The 27,814-nt window shown below is 38.6% G+C and overlaps 3 protein-coding genes and 1 long non-coding RNA gene across 4 annotated transcripts; 1 reads left to right on the top strand and 3 right to left on the bottom strand.

Annotated features, from left to right (window-relative positions):
* Nucleotides 1–1,863: 1,863 nt before the first annotated feature.
* Nucleotides 1,864–8,598, bottom strand: LOC131786522 (uncharacterized). Its single transcript, XM_066166387.1, has 15 exons — nucleotides 8,078–8,598; nucleotides 7,553–7,655; nucleotides 7,097–7,317; nucleotides 6,870–7,001; nucleotides 6,438–6,608; nucleotides 5,481–5,620; nucleotides 5,102–5,213; nucleotides 4,912–4,995; nucleotides 4,606–4,786; nucleotides 4,366–4,461; nucleotides 4,014–4,100; nucleotides 3,715–3,766; nucleotides 3,501–3,566; nucleotides 2,962–3,140; nucleotides 1,864–2,823 (listed from the first exon to the last, which is right to left on the bottom strand). The coding sequence occupies exons 1-15, from the start codon at nucleotides 8,213–8,215 to the stop codon at nucleotides 2,114–2,116; spliced, it is 2,472 nt and encodes an 823-aa protein (XP_066022484.1). The 5' UTR covers nucleotides 8,216–8,598; the 3' UTR covers nucleotides 1,864–2,113.
* Nucleotides 8,599–11,846: 3,248 nt separating this feature from the next.
* Nucleotides 11,847–12,887, bottom strand: LOC131784506 (cyclic GMP-AMP synthase-like receptor 3). Its single transcript, XM_066166386.1, has one exon. It carries the CDS (start codon nucleotides 12,885–12,887, stop codon nucleotides 11,847–11,849), a length of 1,041 nt encoding a protein of 346 aa, XP_066022483.1.
* A 2,611-nt stretch (nucleotides 12,888–15,498) lies between these two features.
* On the top strand, nucleotides 15,499–18,589 carry LOC136281141 (uncharacterized). Its single transcript, XR_010717567.1, has 3 exons — nucleotides 15,499–16,050; nucleotides 18,153–18,243; nucleotides 18,514–18,589. It is a non-coding gene; the product is annotated as an uncharacterized lncRNA (long non-coding RNA).
* A 3,108-nt stretch (nucleotides 18,590–21,697) lies between these two features.
* LOC131784480 (cyclic GMP-AMP synthase-like receptor 3) lies at nucleotides 21,698–26,490 on the bottom strand. The gene is made up of 3 exons (XM_066167426.1): nucleotides 26,361–26,490; nucleotides 25,688–25,797; nucleotides 21,698–22,768 (listed from the first exon to the last, which is right to left on the bottom strand). The coding sequence occupies exons 2-3, from the start codon at nucleotides 25,721–25,723 to the stop codon at nucleotides 21,734–21,736; spliced, it is 1,071 nt and encodes a 356-aa protein (XP_066023523.1). The 5' UTR covers nucleotides 25,724–25,797; nucleotides 26,361–26,490; the 3' UTR covers nucleotides 21,698–21,733.
* Nucleotides 26,491–27,814: the final 1,324 nt, after the last annotated feature.

Below are 27,814 nucleotides of genomic sequence, written 5' to 3'. Positions count from 1 at the left end.
ATTGAGTGGCACCCGGCTCTATTTTGGCGATATTTGCCATTTTCCGAAACTTACCTATGATTTTCAAAGAATATCGACATTGACCTGCAGTTATACCAATTTTCGCGATATTTGGTCAGTTTGAAAATTTTCCATGGCATATCGACATTGACTCGCATTTGGATCCATTTTAACGAAATATTGGCAAATCTCTGCTACTTTACCATAATATTCATGAGATATTTGAAAACATCGATTTTGGCGATATTGGCTAAGTGCTTCGACTTCCCTGTGTCTTCTGTGGGAAATTGCCATTGACTGCACTTGGATCCATTTAGGCGAAATTAGCCAGTTTCCACGACTTTCTTACGATTCTCACGGGAAGTTGCCATTGATTTGCACCTTAACCCATTTTGGCGATTTCAGCCAATCTCTTTGACTTTCCAATGATTTTCATGGGATCTAAGCATTGACCCACAATTGGACCCATTTTTGTGATTTTGGTAAATCCCTGCGACTTTCTTATGATTTTCATGAGATGTCAACGTTGACCCGCACTTGCACCCATCTTGGCGATATTTGTTAGTTTCTACAACTTGCTTATAACGATTTTGACTCACACCTGGACCCATTTAGGCGAAAGTAGCCAGTTTCCACGACTTTCTAACGATTCTCATGGGACGTTGACACTGATTCGCGCCCTAACCCATTTTGGTGATTTCAGCCAATCTCTTCGACTTTCCAATGATTTTCATGGGATCTTAGCATTGACCCGCAATCGGACCCATTTTTGTGATTTTGGTCAATCCCTGCGACTTTCTTATCATTTTTATGAGATGTCAATATTGACCCGCACTTGGACCCATTTTGGAGATATTTGCCACTTTCCACATCTTGATTATGACGATTTTGACTCCCACTTGGACCCATCTAGGCGAAAGTAGCCAGTTTCCACGACTTTCTTACGATTCTCATGGGAAGTTGACATTGATTCGCACCCTAACTCATTTTGGTGATTTCAGCTAATCTCTTCGACTTTCCAATGATTTTCATGGGATCTTAGCATTGACCCGCAATTGGACCCACTTTTGTGATTTTGGTCAATCCCTGCGACTTTCCTATCATTTTCCTGAGATGTTAGCATTGACCTGCACTTGCACCCATTTTGGCGATATTTGCCAGTTTCCACAACTTGCTTATAACGATTTTGACTCCCACTTGCACCAATTTAAGCGAAAGTAGCCAGTTTCCGCGACTTTCTTACGATTCTCATGGGAAGTTGACACTGATTCGCACCCTAACTCATTTTGGTGATTTCAGCCAATCTCTTCGACTTTCTAATGATTTTCATGTGATCTTAGCATTGACCCTCAATTGGACCCATTTTTGTGATTTTGGTCAATCCCTGCGACTTTCTTATCATTTTCACGAGATGTCAACATTGACCCGCACTTGCACCCATTTTGGCGATATTTGCCAGTTTCCACAACTTGCTTATAACGATTTTGACTCCCACTTGGACCCATTTTAGCGATATTGCCCAGTTTCAACAAGTTTCCCACGATCTTTGTGGGATATCGACACTGACTTGCAATTGGACCCATTTTGGCCATAAAGGCCAGTTTCCACAACTTTCTTATGGTATTTATGGGACACTTGGACCCATTTTGCCGACATTGGCCGATGCCTCAACTTCCTCGTCGCTCTTATGGGATATTGCTCTTGACCCACACTCACACTCTCACTCGTTTTAGCAAAATTGCGAACCTTAGATGTTCTTGACTCATGTAATAATGCACTAAATAATTTTAATAAAGGTCGCCATTGCCATCCGTTAAAATACTTGTCCCGCGAACAAAGACACTTAGGCCAAAATGCTGAAACTTTTTCAATTTAATCAGGCTTCAAACGTCACAACAAAATGACCAGGTAAGGATACGTCAAGGAGCCAAAGTCGATAAAACAAGATTGAATTAATTCGTGGAGGAGAGCTGTTATTTGTCGTATAAAGTGACTGACTAGTTGACAGTGAGCTTAATTTTTTTAAACTGATTGGTAACACTTGTTCGTAGATTTACATTCTTGAGTGAAAGAGGAAAAGGAACAGGCAGTTGAAACGACTCACAAGTTATAATCAAGATATTTCTGTGTTTAAATCTGAACTATCTGAATCAGATTCACTGTCACTTCCGTATTCAGCATTGAGAACGGAACGCAGGTCCTCAAAGACTTCACTTTGGCCAAGCTGTTGAACCACGTCAGCTTCATCAGTGTTGTAATCGTCCTCCATCTGAACCTCTTCATCGGCATCATCACAATCCACTTCGGGGAAAATTCCAAGGTCAAACTGAGCTTCACATTCCTCATGGCTATCATCATCATTAGAAAAGAGACCGTGGAGATGACCTGTGAATACGGAAAGCTCATCCATTTTAGTGCGGGCAATGGAGAGTAATGCGCGAGCTCGCTCCGTATCTTTCTGTGCCATCAGTTCCTTTGACCAAGTGTCCAATACCTTCAACTTTCCCTCGAAATGACTGAACATCCGAGCCATTTCTTCTTTGGTGTTGGCTATTTCCTCTAAGCATCTTTTGCGTGTGTGAAACAAATCAATGAGTTGCCTCTTTAAACAATAGGGAACAGCAGACTGCGGTTGGATGTCATCGTTTAGTACACGCCACAGCGGACTGTCGATGCTTAGCGCGTCTTCAACCGCAATTGTGGAGGGGTATTTACAACCCACCGTGTCAACGTTTTGTCTTGTGTACTCCTTGACAAGCTGTTTAATGGCTCCCGTTGCCTTTGTAATTTGCGTACAAAGCCGTTTTGCAATGGCTTGTCCATCTAAAGAATTAACACGACATGAGTCAAAATGATACCCTAGAAAGCCTAGGTTATAATCATTTCAATACGATGTGTTGGTTAGCTGTAATCGGGCTTCTTATCGACGACTGTTAGCACTGAAACATATCAATGCAGTACCTGCATATTTCTTCATCAGTTGTAAGAGAAACCACCTTTCTGAACACTTGACATGCATGGATAATAGCAAGTCTTCTCGACGCTTGTCTTGCAAATCGCGGAGGTATGCAATATACATGCTACTGTCAGGAGACCATCGGGGTTGGCCGCCCTCAAGGTTCTTTAGCTGTTGATCCAACCTATTACCAGCGTAAAGGAAAACAAAGGAGAAAGCCAAAATTTGGTTGAAATTATTGGTTTGGATTTGCATTGCTTTGAAGTGCGATTGGCAATCAAAACTTGCCCTAAGAACCCAGTATAATACCTATAACGACTTCCACGTTTAATGACATGGAATTTTCCATAATTCTGATTGCCCGACTGCCTGATTGTTTGTTTACTTGTATGATAAGCTATTTCTAGATTTTGTGGCTGGTAATGAGTTCTTTGCTTTGTTTTGGCGGACCTCATTTGAAAATCGTTTTAATATCCTTACGTAAAGATCATTTAGTTCCCAGATGAGGGGAATAAATTGCAGGATCCAAAATATGGTTTCATACCTGTCAAGCTGATCGGTCAGTACTTTCCAAGTTTCAGATGCCGGGGAACATTTTTGCAGGTTTGTTCTGTTAATAAACAGTTTGAAAATTCAGAAGACAAGCATCAGAGAAAGTCAGGAGAAATGACAGAAAGTGATGGACCAAAAGTGACACATTTACTGTAAAATTTGGGGTAAACATTGTATGAAAACCAGATCCCCATGCTACTTCATACCTTACACAGAAAAACTGCCTCAACTTGTCCGGGTAATCATCTGGTGATGAACCTTCAAGTAGGAAACGTAAAATCATACACGAACTTGTAACTGTTTAAGTAACTTGCGTGTACCTATCTGAACTTCAGTTGTGGTACTCTAATTTCCTCTTAAGCACTTCAAAACATTTATCACTCTGTAATCAAAAGGGGGGCAAAGTACAATGGAAATCATTCATTTGTCATAATTATTATTGGTCGTTAAAGGTGAACCATTCCAAATAAGTTCCCCTCAATGAATAGGCGAAATTTGTACGTACTGGGTCTTCCTGTATTGGCCGCTTTGTTAGCCGTAGATTTCTCCATCATGCTCCACTCTGAGACGTTGGATACGTCCACCTTAATACCTTGGTAATAGTAAAATGGGGCTGTATCATCATCTAGACATACCTATGTATCTAACAAAGTTACATTCATCGAAGTTTCAATTTCTAGTATCCCGCAATACCCAAATGCCAATTCGCTAATGAAGGGAATATACAATATGTATTTACGACATAAAGCTCACAACAGGACGCACATGCAATGAAGTCTAATTCTTTTTAACACGTAAAGGAACAATGTAATTAGTTGAAGGGAAAAATAACGAAAGTAACGAAATCAAATCCCTACCTGTCTCATTCAACTTCTCAAGAAGCAAATCGAGTTGCTCTTCAGTTTCTTTCTCCGTTTCCACTGCTTTCTTTAAATGGTCACGAAGTCGTTCTCCTAAATTTTGGGGGATAACGAAACATGGTGAAAAACAGCAAGATAACGATTGAGTTTACGAAAACATATCATAAATCGTTTATAATATGATATACTGTGATGATAACTGTATTTGTAAAATGTGAAGATTAACAGCTAAATTACCAAGGTTCGAAATTGACTTTTTAGCGTAATGCATCAAGAAGTCAGTTAATGTATCAACTCGGTGGGCTGGAGTCATTTCCTTCGTTATTTTTGCTGTTGGCCTCAAGTAAGACCACAGTCTCTCCATCACCTCGCCATCACTCATCCCGAACCCTTCCAGCCGTCTTCCGCTGTAGTTGACCTGGCGTTACAAAAGACCAAACAAAGCTTCATGAAAACAATAACTGTTTTAGAGTAAGCATGCATGTGATTTTCAATACCTTTCAACTCCTCAAAAGTGTTCAAAAAGAAAATATTTCAAAATACCTGACAAGAAACTTTGTGTCCATAGCAGTGAAATGCAGGTATCGCAAGAGTAACACTTTCAAGCAATGTTTCCTGGTGCGTATTCTACAGAGAAGATAAATTAAAAACAACAGGGCATCATTTGACAAGCAAAAATGCCAGAGTACCATGACCACAACTTAATTCAAATAAAACCGCTAAAAAATCTTACTCTCAAATGTGTATCCAGCACACATGCAATATCATAGAAGAAGTGAATGTTGATAGCTTTATCTTGCACATGATTTTTAATCCATTTTAGCAAATACACAGCATTTCCAATCCTGCTTAATAAAAATATAATCATTATTAGCCACAATGTCCATGCAGTAATGTATTTGTTCCCTAGTTTCATTGAGTACCCTAATAGAAATGGTGTATAAAACAGAGTTATGCTATACAGCAGTACGACTATCATATATAAATTCTTTCCTTAGGAACCTAAAAAGTGACATGTCTCTTAATTTATGCATCCTACAAGGCACTCTGGTTACATATTTCTTAACAATAGCTGACCAATAATGTACAGATTTCCTTTTGCATGTACATACTCTTCTCCTCTCTTTAAGCTGAAAAACTTCAGTGGCACTTCGTGCTTGCAGCCTCCACCAAAGAGGGCCGTCTCATCGAGCTTTGTGGATTTGTTTTTGGAACGGAGATTGGAACCAGCTTGAAACTGATTACACTGCTCCTACAACAGAAAACATTTAACTCTTAATCTTCAACTTCCTTTCTACCTTTTCTTGAGATGTCATTTACAGCAGAAGTATCAAAGATAAAAACAGAACAGGAATTAAGATCTATGTAGCATTCATGTACGTGTAGCATTCAAAGTAGATATGGGTTGTTGGAGGTGAACCCTCACATTAGAAATTAAACATTACATTATGGGAAAGGTGGCAAGGAAAAATATTGGCAGAAAATAATAATCATTCATCAATTTCTCATAAAAATTTAAAAAATGGGACAACCAAATAAATTTACTGCTTGATAACAACCCTTCCCCTTTCATTCAGGCTTGGGACCAGCAAGAGTGACAGTAGATACCCTTGGCAGAGTTAGTTGTGTAAGCAAATACAAAGATATTACCTTTAAAGACCATAAATCAATTACAAAAAAAGAGGGAAAAAAACTGTATTTGAAAAAAAAAAAAAAAAAAAAATAGAAAAAGATCAAGGAAAAGAGGGGGCTGCAATAAAGATTATGTACTTGTTCTTGAAGCTGACAATTCACACAGTTCTTGTAAATTAAGTTTACAGAACAAACTAACAATATATTTGAGCTACATGTATTTTGGGCAGAATGTTACCAAAGTAATTAACCCTTCAAACTGTACCATATTTAAATCATTCAGCACTAACATCATTATTACAAGTAACGAACATAATTGTTACTTTTGGTCTCTCGTTGCAATGGTTGAGTAGTGGTATGAGTACTGATGGGTAACAAAAGGTTAGAGCAATGCAACAAAATACAAAGTAAGAGAAAAAGTCCTTTGGTTCACACACCATTGACTTGCTGCTGGGTCTTTTGCTGTAATTAGCTAGAAATGCATCTACTTTTTCTTGGCTAATGAACAGTTCCTCTCCATGATTTGAGGACTTTCCACTAGTTCCAGCGCTGCATTTGCGGACACATCCAAACAATGCATCAACAGAGATAAATAAACTTCCCTTCTCCTACAATCAGATGCCAAAATCTTATTAGAAATGTCATGTTAAAAATATTTCTTATGCCTAAATGAATGAAAAACAATGGAATAACTCATGCTAAGACCAGCTGCCACACTATGAGGACCACTAGGAAAGATTCAAAACAATGTTTCTTGTCTAAATTATATCATTCATTATGCCAACACATATAGTAATAGTTATTTGAGATTTCTAAAGGTAAATATTACCCACTTAGACATTTCATCTGAAGGATGACTTATCACAAACCTTAGGACATGCAGGACATTCATGATCATTCTCATACGAAGGATTGAAATGCTTCAGGTTACTCAACATGCTAGACATATACCGGAACTCGCAGAAACAATCTCCAACAAGGAGCCGGTAGATGTCCTTAATCTAAAGGAAAACAAATAATTTATTTATTGTATAAATTAAGAAAATAAAAAGGAATTCATAAGCATAAGATAAAAAATTACTGAATGAATACTTACATAAACCTTTGAAGCAGGTGGGACCAGCCACTGCAGTGCCTGACATATTGACCTTAAAGACACTCTACATTCTAAGAAAATGTATTGGAGCAAGGCCATAAATTCAAGGTCAAAGGCTACCTGAGGCTGTTTTGGAGTAGATGGCCAGAAACCATTCCTGACCAGCGTTATGGCTTCTGGTTCATGCTCGCAACATTTGATTTTGATGGGATTCTGCTGCCCTGTATAAAGACAAACACCATAGAGTGTTCATAGTCGTATTCTTCTATAATAATATTTGTTTATTAATTCCTTTCTGTGTTGAAAAAAAACAATTAAAACACAAACAAAGACCATCCTGGAAGAGGTAACCTAACTATTTAAATATAAGTATAAGTAAAAAGTAGTACTAGTAATTGCAGACTGGCAACCTATCTCACAATAAAGTTACATATTGCACAGATGTTAGTTACTTACCATGCAAACCGACAGCTATAATGTCACGCACATATCCATGATCCATGTTGTGAGGTGTGGTCCATACACACTCACCAAACTGATATGGCACAAATCTTCCATCCTAAGAGCATAAAATACCCTACATGAATCAGGTGAATACAAATCACACACCATTTAAATCAGCCAACTCTTTCAAAATTGCCAAAATAAACTTTACTTTGTTCTGAGTATAGAGCAAATTACATGTATGCTTGCAAGAAAAAATTATCCTTACAGCTTTAGCTTTTTCCTCTGTATAAAAATGGGTCAGGTCTCATGGACATAGTGCATATTGAAGTTGAGAAAAAACTACATCAAGTGAAGTAATTGAATAGAGGTGATATAGTTGTAAGAAAAAAAGATGGATGTCTCTGCAATTAAACCACAACACAACGTACTTACAAATGAAATTGCCTAACGGCCAGAGTACACAAGAAATCGGGTTTCACAACATAATTGAAAAGGTGACTGGAGGAGATTGTCCTCCATAAATCTTCAACTCACTTTCCAAACTTCCGGGTGGTGAAGTGATCTACCGCCTGCGTGAACTAAATTGATGTGATCTGCGCATAGGAATTGCCCTGGACTGCAGTGAAGGCATCTGCCGCACGCCTCTTCTTCGCAAAAAGGAATGACACACATCTGCCCCAAAGGCAAAGCCTGTCTGGTCAACAGCGCTGAGACGAGCTGTTCTCTCGCATTGAGCCAAGACAAAGCCAGCGTGGCTTTCCTCTCATGGTAAGCTTTTAACTTGCGCTTCAGTCGCACTTTTTTACTTTTAGATCTTTGGTTGGTTCTCAAACCATGATGTTCGTCAATATGGGGAAGGTCTTCTTGGTATGGAGAAAAACCGCCGCACGTGTTTAGAGAAGATCCGGCGACTACAGACGTTGTATCAGTTAATTGCTGGGCGGCATATCGAACTGGAACACTAAACTTCGACTTTCTTATAGCTTTTCCTCCTTTAAAAGTAACTACATTCAAACTTTTTTCGACCTAAAATCGCGTTTAGGAGGCATAATGGTATCCAAAGCTTTTTCAAAGCCGCGTTTCAAGGGTTCGCAGGCTATAGCACCAGGCCTTGAGTCCTTTCAGGTCTCGATAGGTAAATAGGCCCTACTTTGACCGCTTGTATGCGTTAATTTGATACTAATTAAATCCGCATGTAAGCGGTTAATTATGAGCGAATCGGGTGACTCCAAAACCCGCAAAAAGACTGGAGAGAGAACGCCACTGTGGCGGGAATTTCTAAACAGTTAAGCAGCCATTACAAAACACCGCTCATGAAGTCTTTGAAAGAAGTTCGAAATCAACTTTTGATTATCCACGATGATGGTGTGATAAACGATAAGGGTACGATGATGTTGACCTTACGTACAATTCTTATCCTGGTTTTGACTTCGATGATTTGGAAGACGACGAGAGCCTTTCAGAGTTTCACTCCTACAAGAACGACGTACCATTTCTGGCTGAAGATTCCTGAGATAGTGGAGTGCCATCAAAGAAGTATCCGTAGCGGATTGGAAGCTCTTTGCATTTTTCTAAAGAGTCACAGCTATCCTTGTCGATATTCAGACATGATAGCTCGCTTTGGGAAGCCTATTCCAGTGTTATGCGTGATAAACAACTACATGATCGACTACATCTACCAGGCACACAGTCACAGAATTTTGCAGTGGAATGATAGCATCCTACAAAGTAAATTGAACGAAAATATTTCCGGTAGATGTTTGTCGACTGGCGCGACAAAATTCTTTAAACTTGTGCTGGCAGATAAAAAAACCAAAACGGCTACATAAGTTGTGGTGCTGTCTGCCCTTTTAAATCGGGTCAGAATATCTTCTTTGTCAAACTGTTCGACTTTTGAGTTATTCTAAGCGGCTAATTTTCGATCGGTATCAGTTTGAGCCAAGCTTATTTACATTACATTTCTTACTCACATGTTCGTCAAATGGTGTCGATCTCGATCAGCGTCTTGACGTTTCTGTTGTAAAAACAAACCATCAAATTAAAAAATAACCTCACTTTATGAAAGAAAAAGCGATGAAAGTTATTTTAAATTGTTTCCCGGGAATATTTAACGTTTAGATGGCAGAGAAGACGAAAAAGGATACTCACGTTTTTAGCTTACGTCAAAGTGACTTCGTTTCACGTCGGGGCCGAACGTAAGTACTAAAACAAGGAACGACCTAAAACCACCTAAAACCACCTACAACCACCTACAGCCACCTACAACCACCTACAACCATCTAGAACCACCTCAAAAATTTCAACAACCACCTACAACCACCTCAAAAACATCTACAACCACTCGCAAACTATCTAAAACCATCTAAAACAAGGCATAAATGTCTAAAATAAGGCGAAACGACAACATGTCACGTACACGAAATACGAGAATCGAACGAAACTTCTACCTCCCCCTGAAATCTTACTCTCCCTGGTCCCATGTATAATCAACCATCTCACGAAATGAAATGCGATAGCATGCTAATTATTTTATATTCCCTCAGCAAAAGACTTAAAGAACTTTACAAAATGAACTAACTAGGCGCGCGTATGGAAGTTTTTGTAATCATATTCAAAGCATTTTCCATCTTAAGATGGTTGTAGTGTAGGTGGTTTTAGGTGGTTTTTAGGTGGTTTTAGGCGTTCCTCGTTTTAGTACTTACCGGGACCGAACGCAGAACGTCAAACTTTTTCCCGCCAGTCATGCGCAGATGATTATTTGGAGTTTCCCTGAGAGCCTGCGGTCCCCGTCGCCGTCCCCGTTCTCGTTGCTAAAAGTCCCTTTTGTCGACGCCAGGTTGGAGAGTATATTTACAGTCGAAGAAGTTTAAGGAAATTTTAGGCTCTTTTTTGTGTTTTGTTTGTGCTTTTCGCTTTCTATTTATTTTTTTCATCAAATGGGATATAACTGTAATCTTGCAATTACGAAGAAGGTCAAAGTTTGGTCGATTGTTCGAAAGGGAAAAGCGATGCAGCGGAATTTCCATCTGTAATTTGGACACCAACAAACCGAATTAAAAAGACAAAGTTATCACCAGATGATGCTTATCGGCATTATCCGCCGTTTGTCGACCAGAACACAACTGAGGGCACGTTAAGGTCATGTGGAGTGTCGTATACAGAAATTTTTCGCGCACAGAAATTTTTCTCGCGGTTTCGCAGACGATTTTATCAACCATATTTGTCGGAGCTTGATTATGAGCTCAGAGCTAAGTGAAAAGCTCATAACCTTGCTCCACTCAGCCAATCAGAAGGCTAGAAATTCAACAAAAATAGAGAAGCCCTGACTGTGCTCTATTCTGTTGTAATGCACGCAGGAGGCGGCTAGAGCACGAAAAAAGTGTAGGGAGAAATACACGACGTAATCGGGCCACACTTCTTGAGTAGGGAGACTCAAGAAGTGAGGCCCATAAAAACACGCAAGTTTTTTCACGTTACAACTAGAAAACAAACTGCATGTTCAAGCGTGTGTTTTATGAATGAATGACAGCCGAATTTACCGGAACATGCAGATTTCTCGGGACACAAAACTCAGCTGTAGTGACTGATGTCGCCATCCACTCAACGCATCGGAAAGGATATCAGAGCAAGCTCTTAGCTGTTCTCTCGGAGGGCGGCCGATGTAATTTCTGAGTCTTACTTGACTATTCTGCGATGACTGGAGATCGCCATGTTGAGCTAGCCGCTGTATTTCGTACCATTCCTGTTTTGTTCTGTTTTGTTTTTGAACACGAAAGTATATATACTACACGAGTGTTAGCTGTGTTTGATTTTTATTACCGTACGTAAGCTTGCAGTCTAATTGCGTATAATCTGAATACGGTTCCTTATGTAGGTCTTATACAGTCTGTATACAAAGTCGTGTTCAGAATATACAAAGAAGTGTCATGATGTTTAAGGTACTGTTTAAAAATCAGATACGTCAGGCCATGCTAAGGAAATAGCAGGAAGTTATACACTTGTAGCAAGATGTCCTATACGTCAGTACTCGTTTCAGTATACATACTGTATACTGAAGGAGTTATGAGGTTCACTGATGTTGTGTGGAAACAACAAGTCCGTATATATGATGTATACTGCATGAAGTAGGAAGGGTACTGATATGTTCTGTGGAAGGTACGTGTACAGATTCTTACACTTGTGCAAGGATGACCTTTTTGTCATTACAGATGTCTGTATACTTCGCGTAAACTGTAAGAAGTATAAGATTTATATACTATTGTTTTTTCAAGGTGGTTTATTCAAAATTTCAGTCTTTGTTCATTCACACAAGAATCTTCTGCAACCTCACTTCACTATTCAGGATCCTTTTCAGACGATTCGCCATTTGCTTCACAGCTACTTCATTGAAATCATTCAGAAGGTTTACATCAGGTAAATTATAGTGGGGAAGATTTCCGCTCTCTAGATATAACAGCACTTCTCCAAGGTATCCAAGGAAATGTTTCCCTAAAGCTTCTTTACTCACCCAGTCTTGGCTATGTCTCTCTATGTAGTGCATAAAGGCGGTCTTCAAGTAGTAGGAATCTAGTGGTAAAGATGTCACCTGCCCCTTGATCACGGTTTTCACGATTCGAAGAAGCTCGTGCCTACAGCCATGGTCTTTCTGGTCCTTCTGGTCCATGTTCTCGAGTACTTGCTTCTCCTCCAGCGAAAACGACTGGCTCCAGAAACCCTTGCGAGTGAAAACAAATCTTTTCCCTTTAAAAGGCCTGGGAACATACCAGCTATCCCTGGCATGGAAGCAAGGGACGAGATCAACTGATAATAACTTCTCTTTAGATCCTTTTTTAAAAATGTCCACCTGGACAGCTGGCCCGTGGGTACGCACAACCAGACGAACGACAGAGAACGGTGCTTTAGGTTTGACATTATTCCCTGCTCGCTGAACGATGCTTCGGAACCAACCATCTCGAAAGCTCCTAGGGTCAAGATAACCTTCATGATTCGAATACTTGCAGAAAATCGGGTCACCTCTTGCCCTCAGACGGACATACCCAGGCACTTCGGATGCTATGACCTCGATTTCTGAGCTTGGCGTTCCCAGTACTACCATAATGTCTACTTCATCGGCAGCTTCAGTTTTCAACCTTTCATAAAAACTTGCAGTGTACTGCAGATTCAGAATCTGAAGTTCGGACTTCTGTCGACAGAACTCTATGACCTGATTTTCAATGTAATCGTTGACAAGCGTTCCGCTGCGAGTCTTGTCTACGTCTGAAATTTTCACATACTTTGCATAGAAATTGCGAAGCTTCTCCGTTAAAGATGTGGCGTCTACTCTCCTTGCCTCAGCTAATGCCATATTCTGATAAATGAAGAAAACGATTTTATAAGCATTTATTTCCTTTCTTCATTCTTTCGTTACCTACCTTATTCAGCCGGTTTTAGGCGCACTTATTCATTAAGATTCAGATCATAGTAATGCTTTTCATTTGAAATTTGCGTTTTGAGCAACCATCCACACTTAATAAAAGTCCAATGCAAAACGTAAATGGAGGTAAAACTAAGCTATGCCTCCTTAATTACGTATACCATTTCCAATGCACGGTTCGAAAAAGACTCTGTAAGCTTAAATGACGTCACTGCTTTAAGGAGCGTATGAAATGAAAATTGCATCACTTGCGTGATCTTTGGAACCTCCCACAATCGAATAACTGTATAACATATCCAACATACAAGAGGACGGGAAGGGCGTACGAGTATCACGTGCCAGCTCGATACGAAATTAAGCCTACAGATTTCCGGTTTTCTCAGAAAAACATGCGGGTGGTTCTCGGAAAAAGTAATTTTTAATTTACTACGGATAAAACCTGGTATCCGATACTTAAGGATGATTTGTAAATTTAGTCGTTTACAATTAAACACAGTCTCTTTCGCTCCTCATACATAATACCCTTTCTACTCACTTGAACGGGGTGATCTATTTTTGTTCATTTCAATCTATCGCACCTGATGATAACATTCTTTCAAAGCCTTGCACGTTTCATTTGTCTGAAACGTTTGTTGTTGAGAACATTAGATGCAAGCATTGCCAAATTATGCAATATCTGATTTTTGAGCTTCGTTGGCGAATTGCCCCTATGGAAAGTAGAGGCAGGCCCGCAGAGATTTTTACTTGTTTAAAAGCTAGAATATTATAATCAGCTAGGTGGGTAGTTTCAGTTCCAGAATCGGTGTACTTTTGGAGAAATTCAGATAAACGTTTTCCCTGTTTTACCCGACAACAAAAATGACCGAAACTGTACCGAGATGAATAATCTCTTGGTGTGTTTACATTCACTCCCAGGGAAAGTTAAATATATCAAAATGAAGATGAATGATGTCACTATGCATGGTAGAAGTGCCAATTTGTATTGTTATATTTAGCTTGAGATAGAGAAATAAACATTTCACTCTTTTTTTGCGACATTTTTGGAGGAAAGTGAGACCCAGGCCTGGAACAAGCAGCCGTTGTTACTATGGCAGCAAGAGTGCTGCGACCTTTAAAAAGGGCATTTTTGTGCATCCCCTCTGAGTGCCTAACTGCATGCAAAATTTGAAGGGGGGTTGAAAGTTTTCATTTCCCATGATGTTTGATCCTTACAGAGACTTGTTCTTAATACACAGTTTTAATTTCTCTTTGAGGGGGACATTGGGATTTTCGGTTTTACGGTTTTGGCTATTTTTAGATCGGTTTTTCGGTTTTTGTGCCAAAAAGCTGCGGTTTTTTTCGTTTTGGAGTTCATTGCGGTTTGCGGATTTTCCGTTTTTTAGCATGTGATTTTCGGTTTTCGCGAAAAATACTAACGGGTTTTCGGATTTGATATCCGATGCGGTTTTCGGTTTTTCCTATTTGACTTTTTTGGGTTCCGGTTTCTCTTCGATCTGAGCGGCAATTACGCGCCTCCACTGATCTCGAATAGCCGCTAAACGCAAATGTTATCGCGAGGAATGCGTGACAAACCAATTAAAATATCGCAGGGATCCCTAGGTAGCCTCTGGCAATGTTCCGTACTTAGATGTACCCTGCGTGTAGCCGTACCCTTCCCTCCCCCCCAGAGGGGGGGAGGGTACGGCTACGCGTAGGTACGGCTAAGCATGGAACATTGCCAGAGTTTCTTTATCAACGCCGCCTCGACGTTGGTGACCAAAGCCACATGTTACTGATTGATACAACATTCCAATAGAATCTCCAAACTTTCAGGTCTTAGTTCGCAAATGGAAATGTTAGATTAGGGGTTTTCGATGAAACTTTCCTGAGCTATAGCTTTCTGCGACTGCAAAATTGCAATCCTATTAAGGACTTTTGTGCGAATTTCCTTAATTTAACTCGGCTCCATTACCAGCTTCTGAGTCTTCGAGAGGGCAGCTGTTAATTTAAGCAGATAATAGAAGATACGAATGCTAAGTCCATGGCATTCATAAATCCTTTAACGAAATTAGTCTAGTTTACTCTGTGTGCTCCACTTGTCACCACTGAATCGGATCGATCAGGGTATTAATAACTGGGATGTGAAAATGTATCGGTTTTGACAGTTTTTCATGCGGTTTTCGGTTTTGATCGATTTTTTATTTCGGTTTTTCGGTTTTGGATGATTTTTCTTCGGTTTTGCGGTTTCTAATAGGCCTCAATGCCCCGCTCCTCTTTTAAAAATAAACCAAGAGCAATGTCTGTAATCTATACTCCCAACTGCGTGACAACCTTTTTTAGGAGTCAGTTAAACTGATCATATGCAAATTTCCTTCTAGTTTGCTTTTAACCGCTTCGTTGATATTTGTGATTGTTGCGTGTTTGCGTTTCACAAGTAAACCTGATTGTAGGGTGGAACGTATTGGCGAAGTCAACGATAGCTCGGTTCAATATCGTGCTCGGTTGCCCGGGAACAAATATTGATCGAAGAATTTGATGGCTTTCCTGTTGGTCTGCCCGAGTTTTTGTGTCTCATCCATAAAGACTAAAAACACACCGGAGAACTACCGTTCAAGCCGGCTAAAGATGCTTTAAGCAAGTCTTGTCCGTTCCCCATAATCAGGAGAGTACATTATCAATATTGTTAAGTCTACAATTTGTCCATCAGTTTAGATAAGGTAGGGAACTATAGCAACTTGGGTTTAACCAAGCGTGATCGGGATAAAAATTTTCATAGCGGCGGGATGGTGGATGACCCTACCAAGAAACAGACATGGGCTGACAGGCAAACATTGCTAAATGAAAGTTGGGCACAGTCCCATGCAGAAATTTTTAATTTTTTCCTTCAAAGCACTTTTGCTGTCCCTGATGATGCTATGTGTGAAAGGTGTTTGAATGAGTTTGCTTTGGTTAAAATGCCATGAATGCTCAGCCTCACAACATTTCTGCAATGGCTGTGATAATATCATTCATGGATATTTACCTTTTCATGATAGAGATGCAATCGTCAGTGGGCACTATGTGCCTATCCCAGCAACAACATGATGCAACAGCAAAGGGAAATGATGGATAGTTGGTGAGTAAAAGTAATATTTTTTAACTATGTAATTATATTAATTTACAGTCTTTACTAGTACAAATAATTTAACTTTTAAATATATCTTTTGTTACAAATGTCTAGTACTAATTGTAAAGTTGTGTATCAAACAAATACCACAATCTGCCATTTATTAGCCCTTGGCTTGTCCAACTTCATAAGGGGTTTTAGATGGGCTTATAACCGGGGAAGTTAATACCTGGGAGGGCTTATATTAACCAGAAGAATTTTTTCATTAGTAGAAAAATGGCCTATAACTGGAGGGGTTTATAAGTGGCAGTTTACGGTATACTGCTTATTGTGCATTTTAACAGAACATGCATGACATAGCAAAATGGCTCAATCGCTGTGCAACCTTCATTTGCAGTCCATTGTGGTCATCTTCAAAATTGTTTGCCATGACTGCAACTGCTATAGTTAGTTATCTTATCCGCCAAACTTACCTAGATATCTCTACTACCTAAAATTGAAAATTATCCCAAAATTATATCTGGTTGGTTATTATTTCTCCAGTTTAAATTTAGTATTTTAATCCTCCAGCTATATTTTGTCAGGGAGAAGTCTGCCTCTCAGAGATGTTCTTTGCACAAGTTGCAATAGCAAATGCAACCTCTTTAAATATTACCTGACAGTCACGGCATTATTCTTACTTTTAAATGCAATTTTAGTACTTGAGAAAGGTAAAGTTAGGTAAATTACATGAAGAATAAACTTCGTTACTATCTTGGACCAGTATGCCTCACTGGGCTTAATACCTTACTTAAGGCTTCTAATTAAGAGCCTGACTTACTTGAATTGCTTGGATATGGCTTACCAAGCCAATCCAGCTCATGGTCTGCTATTGTAAAAATAATGTAACTATGGCCTATTCTCAGGACTTGGAATTCCTGGAAATTCCTAGGAATTCTCAGCTATACTGAAACTACCTATGATTTAAGAAGGGTGGAATTCTTTGGAATTTCTGGGAATTGATTTTGAGGCAATTTAATTTAATAAATATCCTGAGGTCCACATCAATTCCAAGAAATTCTCAATACCTTGAATGTGAAGTTTTTAAGAAAAGGAGTGGTTTTAGAGGCTTAAAACTTTGGCCCAATAAAAGGTATGCTATACAAAATTTTCCAAGAAATATAATACATGTATATGTTTATAACCTAAAGATCATGAAATTTATTATTCAAACTAAGTTTTAGTAAATCTCTGCATTAATATGGATTTCTCATGAAGCAGCAGTCAATTAAGTTAAATGCAAATTGTCAATTAATCCAATGTATTCATATCACAGATTTGCTTTCTAACCTCAGGGACTCTTGGATTCCATGATCATGAAAGTTTTTATTGTGATGCAAAACTTCTCTCATTAACAGATGTGCCAAAATCATCAAACATTCAATAATTACATTGTTATTTACACATAAAGAACTTTGTTAGTTGTGAACATAAGTTTCTTGCCTAACCTACATTACTGGTTGCTTTTGAGAAAACCTTGGAACAGTCAAGCTCAGTTGCCTCAAACACTGTCAGAGACTTTTTGTTCACATTAGTTTTAGTTTAAATTTCATGCCTCATACAAACAAATTCTACACCCAATTAATCTTTCCTTTTTCACGATTGTTGTTGCTGTTTTTGTTCTTTTTTTTCAGTTTTTTTTGTTGTTTTCGTGACTGATTGCTGTAATTTGTTTCGCTGTTTTTATTCTTACAAAACATTTTTGTAAGAGTTCCAATACTTGTAGATCATCTGCACACTTCGCAATTATTTGGCATGCAGACAAGATAGAGTTAGTCACTGTTCCCTTGGAGAAAAAACACCTTTTGAATTTTGACCTTTTGAGTTTTGAATTTTTCTCTAAACAAACCTCTGCTTCATTTTAGGAAAAAATATCTAATTTTAATGATCTCCATTTCTCCTATAATTATAATGTAACAGTTAATAGATTTTTTTGTCGTTGAATTTTGTTGATGTCTCCTGAGTTTCTTGTCAAATATGCTTTGTTGACTTCAGATAGACATAGGCCTGCAGATCTCGATGATGGTTATTTTCTCTCATTCCTCCCTATTTTTTTTTCCTTTTTTTGTTAGGAAGAGAAGAACTTCCCACTGAACATGCTATTCGTTGGGATAGGCTGAAAATTGAAGGGCTTCCTTTTCTTTAGCTAAGCGCTCCATCAAGGTAAAAAGTAATTAAGTGATGATAAATTTCTTTTTTCACAACACTTGATGATGTATAATAGTTGAACTTATCAGTATTCAGGTCTGACACATGTACTTCAAATGCCTTATTATTGTTATTAGCTCTACATGTTTAATCATTGAACACGTTTTTTTACGATGTGGTTTCCATTCCTGTCTGGATATAGCTTTTTCCTCGCGGAACTCGAGACACACATGCCCAAGTGACAACAAAACACAACCATTGTCAATGTATATTTTTCATTTCCAGGCTCAGGATCAGCTTAAGAAGTTGTAAGAGGAAATGAAAGATCTACTACAAAATTTTGGTTTAAAGCAAAGCGAGGTGTCCATTGAAAGATGGAATTAGACAATGTTTTACGGGTCGCAAGAGGTTTATCAATTACAAATTATCCTTTGTTCTGGTTAGGGAGATCTATATCAAAACCTTGTTATGATGTGAGTCGCTATTCACTCTATGCTGTATCTGTCTTTGTGGTAGTTCGTTGTTTTCCTTTTTGTTGTTGTTGTTGTTGTTTATTTTGTGGTTGTTGAATTTCTAAAATGTCATGTTAAACTGTTGATACATGTGCAAGCTGCCCTGAAAGTTTTTCGGCAGTGTTGTTATTTTGACAGTCAGTAATGGACGCTTTTGTTTGTTACTCTTTCAGAGGAGGAAGTTTCTTTTAATAAAATATAGAATATGACTATTCTGCGATGACTGGAGATCGCCATGATGAGCTAGCCGCTATATTTCTTTTCATTCCTGTTTTGTTCTGTTTTGTTTTTAAACACGAAACTATATATATTACACGAGTGTTAACTACGTTTGATTTTTAATACCGTACGTAAGCTTGCAATCTAATTAGATAGATAGATAGATAGAAACTTTATTAAAGTGTCAAAAACCGTCTAGCCAGGGAACAAATCCCTTACTAATTTGGGGACACCAATTAGGGGAGAATATACAAACTAAAAAAAACTATATACAGTAGTAGGTAAAATATCTATAGTTAACTCATTAAGAGATTTATAGTAAAAATACACAGAAGTCAAAATGAACAAAGGCTACAGCCTGCGCAGCCGTCATCTAAAAGTTCACTTATATTGAGTTGGCGTATCTTGCTTTTAAACGACGTTAGGGTTGTGACGTCCCTGATACTCTTGGGTAGTTTTGTCCATAGCCTAGGCCCTAAATATCTAATAGAGTGCTTGCCATAGGTGACTGTCTCATACCTAGGTATAGAGAAATCTGCTTGCCGCAGATTGTAATTACTATTTGGTTCTTTAAAGATGTTACTTATATATGCAGGGCACAGTTTATGCTTTACTTTATACATAAGGATGCACAGATCCTGTAAGCGACTATTTAGTAGTGTTGGCAGATCTGCCTTCTCTAATAGTTGTTCATAACTAGAATTATTATCCTTGAAAACCGCTCTAAGTCCTCTTTCTTGTAGTCTTTCAAGCTTTCGAGTGTCACTCGCTTTACAAAAATGCCACACTAGGTGACAGTACGTGAGGAATGGTAATATCGCGCTTTTGAATAATATTAACTTAGATTTCATAGGAATTAAATTACGTAGTCTCATTAGAACACCAATTCTCTGGCTGGCTTTTTTACAGATAGAGATTACATGCTCAGAGAAATTTAGCTTAGAATCTAACACTACTCCTAGAAGTATGATATTATCTTTAGTTTCAATCACAACATCATTCACGCAAATATTGCTGTCATTTTGAGTGAAGCCCAAGTTCAAAACTTGGTACTTTTTGAGGTTTCCCGCCAATAAGTTAGAATCGTACCACGTTGTTGCTAAGTTGGCACTATCCTTTAACTGGGAAGTCACAGCTGCCTGGTCTGCTCCTGCGTGGTAAATTTGATGGTCGTCGGCATACATAGACAAGTTCGCTGTTAGGCAGTAGGATAGGTCATTCTGGAAAACATTCCATAACAACGGGCCAAGCGCGGAACCCTGAGGACAGCCACGACTCACGAATCGGCTCGAACTAACATGACGGCCGATCTTTACTTGATATTTCCGTTCATTTAAATAGCTGTTTAAAAGTTGAATAGCGCTTTCCTGAAAACCGTACGCTTCAAGCTTGTTCAGAAGTAGTGGTGGGTGTAACGAGTCAAATGCCTTTGACATGTCAGTTGAAAGTATGCTCACAACCTGTTTTCGATCCCTCGCCAGTCTCCAATCTTCTACTAAATTGATCAATGTTGTTTCGCAGCTGTGAGCTTTGCGATAAGCGGATGAGTGTTGGTAAATGCGATTACCAAAGCCAGAGTTGATCTGCGCTCCAACCAACTTCTCAAGAACTTTACTTACACATGGTAAGAGAGTTATGGGCCGGTAGTTTTCCTTTGCATTCCTGTCATCCTTTTTGTATACTGGGGCCCAATGCCCATACTTCCATTCACTAGGCCATGCATTCTTGTTAATACAAGAATTGAACAAGGTGGTTAGTGGAGCGGATAATTCATTAGCACCTGTTTTTAAAGCCTTTGAAGGAATTCCATCAGTGCCGGTGGCTTTGACTTGCGTGAAATAATCAGAAAACGGTTCCTTATGTAGGTCTAATACAGTCAGTATACAAAGTCGTGTACCGAATATACAAAGAAGTGTAATGATGTTTAAGGTAATGTTTAAAGATAGGTATACGTCAGGCTATGCCAAGGAAATAGAAGGATGTTATACACTTGTAGCAAGATTTCCTATACGTCAGTACTCGTTTCAGTATACATATTGTATACTGAAGGAGTTATGAGGTACACTGGTGTTGCGTGGAAACAACAAGTCCGTATATATGATGTATACTGCATGAAGTAGGAAGGGTACTGATATGTTCTGTGGAAGGTAAAGGGGGCATATGAAATTACAATTGCATCACTTGCGTGATCTTTGGAACCTCCCACAATCGAATAACTGTATAACATATCCAACACACAAGAGGACGGGAAGGGCGTACGAGTATCACGTGCCAGCACGATACGAAATTAAGCCTACAGATTTCCGCATGCAGGTGGTTCTCGGAAAAAGTAATTTTTAATTTACTACGGATAAAACCTGGTATCCGATACTTAAGGATGATTTGTAAATTTAGTCGTTTACGATTAAACACAGTTTCTTTCGCTCCTCATACATAATACCCTTTCTACTCACTTGAACGGGGTGATCTATTTTTGTTCATTTCAATCTGTCGCACCTGATCACGTAGATTCATGAATAAAAGCATGGACGTGAGAGTTTGTCAGAACCGAATAAAGCTATGATATATGTATCGCGATAGCAGATATAAACACCTACGGGAAAATATTTAAAGAAGCACGTGTACAGATTCTTACACTTGTGAAAGGATGATCTTTTTGTCATTACAGATGTATACTTCACGTATGCTGTAAGAAGTATAAGATTTATATATACTATTGTTTTTTCAAGGTTGTTTATTCAAATTTTCAGTCTTTGTTCATTCGCACATATAAGCTATACAAGAATCTTATGCAACTTCGCTTCACTATTCAGGATCCTTTTCAGACGATTCGCCATTTGCTTTACAACTACTTGCTTGAAATCATTCAGGAGGTTTACATCAGGTAAACTATAGTGGGGAAGATTTCCGCTCTTCAGATATAGCTGCACTTCTCCAAGGTATCCAAGGAAATGTTTCCCTAAAGCTTCACTGCTCACCCAGTCTTGGCTATGTTTCTCTATGTAGTGCATAAAGGCGGTCTTCAAGTAGTAGGAATCTAGTGGTAATGATGTCACCTGCCTCTTAACCACGGTTTTCACGATTCGAAGAAGCTCGTGCCTACAGCCATGGTCATGCTGGTCCATGTTCTCGAGTACTTGCTTCTCCTCCAACGAAAACGACTGCCTCCAAAAAACCTTGTGATTGAAAACAAATCTTTTCCCTTTAAATGGCTTGGGCACATACCAGCTATCCTTGACGTGGAAGCAAGGGACGAGATCAACCGATAATAACTTCTCTTTAGATCCTTTCCTAAGAATGTCCACCTGGACAGCTGGTCCGTGGGTACGCACAACCAGACGAACGTCAGAGAACGGTTCTTTAGGTTTGATATTATTCACAGCTCGCTGAACGATGCTTTGGAACCAACGATCTCGAAAGCTCTTAGGGTCAAGATAACCTTCATGACCCAAATACTTGCAGAAAATCGGGTCACCTCTTGCCCTTAGACGGACATACCCAGGCACTTCGGATGCTATGACCTCGATTTCTGAGCTTGGCGTTCCCAGTACTACCATAATGTCTACTTCATCGGCAGCTTCAGTTTTCAACCTTTCGTAAAAACTTCCAGTGTACTGTAGATTCAGAATCTGAAGTTCGGACTTCTGTCGACAGAACTCTATGATCTGGTTTTCAATGTAATCGTTGACCAGCGTTCTGGTGCGAGTCTTGTTTAAGTCAGAAATTTTCACATACTTTGCTGAAAAATCACGAAGTTCCTTCGTTAAAGATGTGGCGTCTCCTCTTCTTGCCTCAGCTAATGCCATATTCTGATAAATAAAGAAAACGATCTTGTAAGCATTTATTTCCTTCCTTCATTCTTTCTTTATTTACTTCATTCAGCCGGTTTGAAGCAGCACTTTCATAGAGACTCTGATCAAAGTAACCGCGTTTTCATTTGAAATTTGCGTTTTGAACCATCATTCACACTTAATAAAAGCCGAAAACGTAAATGGTGGCAAAACTAATCTATGCCTCCTTCATGACGTATACCATTTCCAATACACGGTTCGAAAAAGACTCCATAAGCTTAAATGACGTCACTGCTTAAAAGAGGATATGAAATTACAATTTCACTACTTGCGTGATCTTGGAAACCTCCTACAATCGGAAAACTTAATAACATACAAGAGGATGGGAAGGGCGTACGAGCATCACGTGCCAGCTCGGTACGAAATTAAGCCTACAGACTTCCGGTTTTCTCAGAAAAACATGCAGGTGGTTCTCGTAAAAAGTAATTTTTAATTTATTATTTGTACCCCATGAGTTTGATATGTTTTTGAAGACGCCACATAGCAATGGTTGTTGTTTGTTTTTCCCTGCTGAAGGAGGGCGCGTTTACGTCCTTCAAATTTCACTTCTTATGGTGTGTTGTTAATTAAGTTTTTCGGGTTACTTCTTTGTTCAAAACAACCTCTTCCAAATGTATTTTGAACAAATTTTTGCTTTGAAGAATAAGTCCTGAGGAGTCGTAACGCCTCGCCTTTAGCAAAGCGTTTCTTTGCTTCCGGTGGGTGACACGTTGTGTATGAATTGGAATGTTTTTCATTGGAATGTCATTCCGGTGAAAAATTCTCGTACGCAGTGCATACTATGTTCATTTTCTCAGCTCGTAATATATTTGTCATGATAAGCTCGGAACGTGTATTGAAATGAGAAAGGTTTGTTTTGTTTTTCTGTGAACTTCATGAAGTTTGTTGTATCTTTGAGATATGACTTCTACTGTTTACCGATCGGCAGAAGAATTTGATCGCTTTTCTGTTGGTCCGCCTGAGTTTTTGTATATCACCCATAAATACTAAAACACACCAAAGAACTACCGTTTTTTCGAGCTGGCTAAATATGCTTTAAGCAAGTCCTTGCGGTTCTCCACAAACAGGAGATCGGGAGTACATTATCAAAATTGTTGAGGCTACAATTTGTCCATCAGTTTAGATCAGGCGGGGAACTATAGAAACTTGGGTTTAACCAGACGTGATCGAGATGAAATGTTCATTGCGGCGGGATGGAATGAAAAGCGGCAGGATGCGGAATTGGGAAAGTGTATTTTGGACCCTCGAGTCAGTGTGGTGGGTTCCTTTCACTTGACAAATTGACCGCAATTTTCCTTTGTCTATAACCTAATTGATCATAGAAATGACGCCATCAAAGTTCAAACCACGAGTTTTTGCAAAATTAAGCTAATTAATTCTATTTTACTATATCTACTCTATTTTCGACCAACATCCACTCTAAAGCGCACAAAAACGCAGAAGTTTACAAAGGCCTTTATTGTGCAGTATTCCGCTAACTTCCGCTACATGACTTTAGAGTTTCTGAACCCTTCTGAAACCATTTTCCAAAAGTCTCTCGCCAAAATACCAACATTTTTATGGAGAAAGCGCAATTTTCCAAACGAACAGCTAACGTAATTTATTCTAGGAGTAAATCTCCCTCTCTTCTTATGCAGTATTGAGATATTGTGACTATTGGTTTTAAAAGATAAATGTTGATATTCCAAGCCGAAACTGGCAACACACTCGAGCTACATAGCGAAAATTTAATCTATAAACAAATGGCCGGATATGAAAAGCGTCTCGAAGCAAAACATTGTCGAGCGCTGATGGACTAAAATACGAAAACAAAGAGTGTCATATTCACTTACTAGTAAAACCCTGAAGGTTTTCTGGCGGATGAAACAATCCTCGTAATATGTAAGAAATAGAAAAAAACAAACAAACAAACAAACGAACAAAAAACATTATGTTACTTAGAACGCTTTTTTCTCTATCAAATACCTTTTTAATAAAATCAACACGGATTGCCACACACTTCGAGTGAAAATCAGCGTTTTCGATGGGTTTTCAAATGTAAAATGGTAGGATATTGGGATAGCTCTTGCTTCAAATGTTAAGAATGGATTCACCCTATATCAGAAACTAAATTTATTCTAGATTCTACCGACAAGAATATAAATAGGATGATTTTCTGTACCATGATTTGACCCTGATCTGCCAACTCGGTAAAATGGCGTTGCTGCTTCCAAGGTATATCAAATAACAATATTTCATATTTATTAAACTGATCTTTGGAACACCATACATCGAAAGAAAAAGTTATGATTTACATTGTTAAGCAGACGGAAAAGCTTATGATTCTGTGCGCTCGATAAAAAAAATTATCTGAATCAAACAGTACATACTTCCGATTTTCTAAGGAGGGATATGGTTCTCGAAAAAATAAATCATTTTTATTTCAAAATCTCGGCTAAAAGGCTTAAGCGTGAAATGTAAATTAAAGCGTTTCATAAACGCGGCATCGCGCCCTTTGTACTCAATGGAACAGGCTGAGGCTGGACTATTATTGTTCATTGGAATATCACCTGATCTACGGTTATGAGAGTTTGGACTAAATAAAGCTTTGACGTAAAGGGCTCAATGAAGGGCGATAACAGATACAAATTTTCACGGCAAATGTTCAAAGAAGCAAGCAATGGATGTTGTATTTATTACCTACAGCGCGGGCCAGGTTTCGATTCAAGCACATACATAAGACTTTTGTTTCAGACGATGAATATTATAAAAGATCTCTTTCGGGTGAGGCTTATTGTGTATTCAAGGATATAACGAACCGATGCTCGCTGAGAGAGGAAGATAAACTCACTCAATACGTTTATTACTGAACTCAAGAAAGAAGGGTTTTAGTCTTACCTGGGGTCGGGAATTCCGTTGCTTCTTCTTCCCCATTTCTGTTGAGAATCTGTGTCTTTGTTGGAACACTTTCGTATTGCCTTTAATCTCTTAGTTGTGGCGTATTCAACCTAAATGACGGATGAAAGTAAAACGAGCTTAAATGACGTACTAGAATCGATTCGGGAAGTGTCCTGCACCGTCATTTCGTTTTCGACTCAGCTTAAATATTGCGACAGCGAACGTTGGGCGAAAAAGGCTAGAATTTGTCTTCTCGTTTTATTAACTTTTTTAAAGAACGCTCAATGGGTCCGTTTCGAGAAAGACTTAAGGTATAAGACTCAAAGTGCTCACACATCGATTAAATTTCTTGAAGATTCGGAAGCCTGTTTGCTTTCGTGTCGTGTTAACCAAAAATAGAATTCGGTAAAAACCCCTTCATCTGATATGCACTGTTTTGTTTTCGAAATCTGGAATATTCTCATTTAAGTAGTATCCCTTCATGATTTTAATATTTTGTGTCCTGGAAAGCAAAAAATGTACAGTCAAACCTGTATTGAGCAGTCACCCACGGAGAATGGTGGGGTTTACAATGTCAACAGAATCAGGGTATTATGTAAAATAATATAAAGCAACATATCATGCCACAATCGACCACTAAATGTATAGAATCTCGCTCAAAAATACCACTTACTTCGATTTCGGGAGAGAAACATGGATAACAATTTATGATAACGATTACTCTCAGTTTTATTTAAGTGGTTTACGTGTCCAGGCGTAAACGGCATGAATTCCGGAAAACCTCTCTCAACGTGATAACAGGTATTATGCCGCCATGATTCATTCTCATCACGAACAGATAAGAAAAATGATGATTCATCAAATATTTTTACTGGCGCAAAATCAGGTCTCAACGTGTCACGTAACTAACAACCCCAGCTCAAACTGGGTGATATCCAAAAGTATCACCCAGGTGATATTCCCAATTTTCAAACATAACGTCCTCTTCAACTAATAAGTCTTCGTTTTAAATTTAGAAAGCGTTTTATCGTTGTTACGGCAGGAGTAAAATATTTGTTTGTTCATAAAGTCATATAAAAAAAAACCTCAAAAGAGGACACCCACGCAACAAACAGAAGGCTCTTCGTAAACGTTTTTTTCATGCACGTTGCAAATATTTGAAGGACAATAAACACAATCGCCATAATTTGTCACGAAAATCTGCTTCTATATTTGTCCTTGGACATTATCTGTTCCTCAAATCGCACAGTTTTGTTCGCGCCAATCAAACGCTTTTTTTGTTTATGTGCTTTTTTAAAGTCTTGTTAAGTCCCAGCATGTGAGCACTGAATTTATTCACGTTGTCGCCAAAAAAAAAATTGAACTGAATTCAATATCACCTTTCATCGATGATTTGAATTATTTACTTAGCTTCTCGGTGGTATGCATGATTTCTCTAATCTGGTCAACAAATTAGCGTCTGCTGCTTTAAAATTTTATCATGCATGTAACAGAATCTTTAGTCGTAGTATTAACTAGGGCAGTCAGACAAATCCCTTGTCGGCCACGACATCTAATGGATCGACGTTTTACCACTTAGTTTTCTTTACTTAAGAGATTTACAAGCAAAACAAGTAGCTAGAAATTAGACATCTACGGCAAAGTAATTTATATGATTTATGTAATATGTCTTCTGACAAAATAAGTAAGAATATTCAAGTTGAGCAACTAGGTAATTCACGAGATGGTCTACGCTTAACATGGGTATATTTTAGGTGTATGGATACACGAGGAAGGTTTGGAGAAGCGTGAGAGCCGCCCAAAGGGTGGCCGAGAGCAAAATCTAGGCTCTCTCTTGTTTTTCGATGTAGAGTATTCTTCAGCGATTTCATTTTTGATTTTGAGATCCAATGGGGCTGTCTCAATCTAGATAGAAACATTTGATCACTCAAACATGACTTAAGATTTCTAGCAAATTATAAATGTACACATCATTAAATTTTTATACACACATGGCCGGTCGTGCGTTCATAAAGATTTGGCTATGATGGCTCAATAGCAGTTAGATTAGAAAAGCACCAGCGTTATGTTACAATTAACAATTATTCTCAGACACTAATGGGAATAATTACTTTAGTGTGTACCACA

The sequence above is a fragment of the Pocillopora verrucosa genome, chromosome 5, assembly GCF_036669915.1.
Source record: "Pocillopora verrucosa isolate sample1 chromosome 5, ASM3666991v2, whole genome shotgun sequence".
Taxonomy (NCBI): Eukaryota; Metazoa; Cnidaria; class Anthozoa; order Scleractinia; family Pocilloporidae; genus Pocillopora; species Pocillopora verrucosa.
Note: the sequence above shows the minus strand (reverse complement) of the source record. Positions and strands in the feature narration are given on the sequence as shown.

Bases quoted from the DNA above. Each gene is read 5' to 3' on its own strand.
- LOC131786522 (XM_066166387.1), bottom strand. From the start codon at position 8,215: ATGTGTGTCATTCCTTTTTGCGAAGAAGAGGCGTGCGGCAGATGCCTT. The intron at 4,787-4,911 runs GTATTTTGAAAT...TTGTAACGCCAG, and splicing joins GACACAAAGTTTCTTGTCAG to GTCAACTACAGCGGAAGACG. The intron at 3,767-4,013 runs GTACGTACAAAT...TCCTACTTGAAG, and splicing joins GGCCAATACAGGAAGACCCA to GTTCATCACCAGATGATTAC.
- LOC131784506 (XM_066166386.1), bottom strand. From the start codon at position 12,887: ATGGCATTAGCTGAGGCAAGGAGAGTAGACGCCACATCTTTAACGGAG.
- LOC131784480 (XM_066167426.1), bottom strand. From the start codon at position 25,723: ATGGGGAAGAAGAAGCAACGGAATTCCCGACCCCAG. The intron at 22,769-25,687 runs GTAAGACTAAAA...TTTATTTATCAG, and splicing joins AACGGAATTCCCGACCCCAG to AATATGGCATTAGCTGAGGC.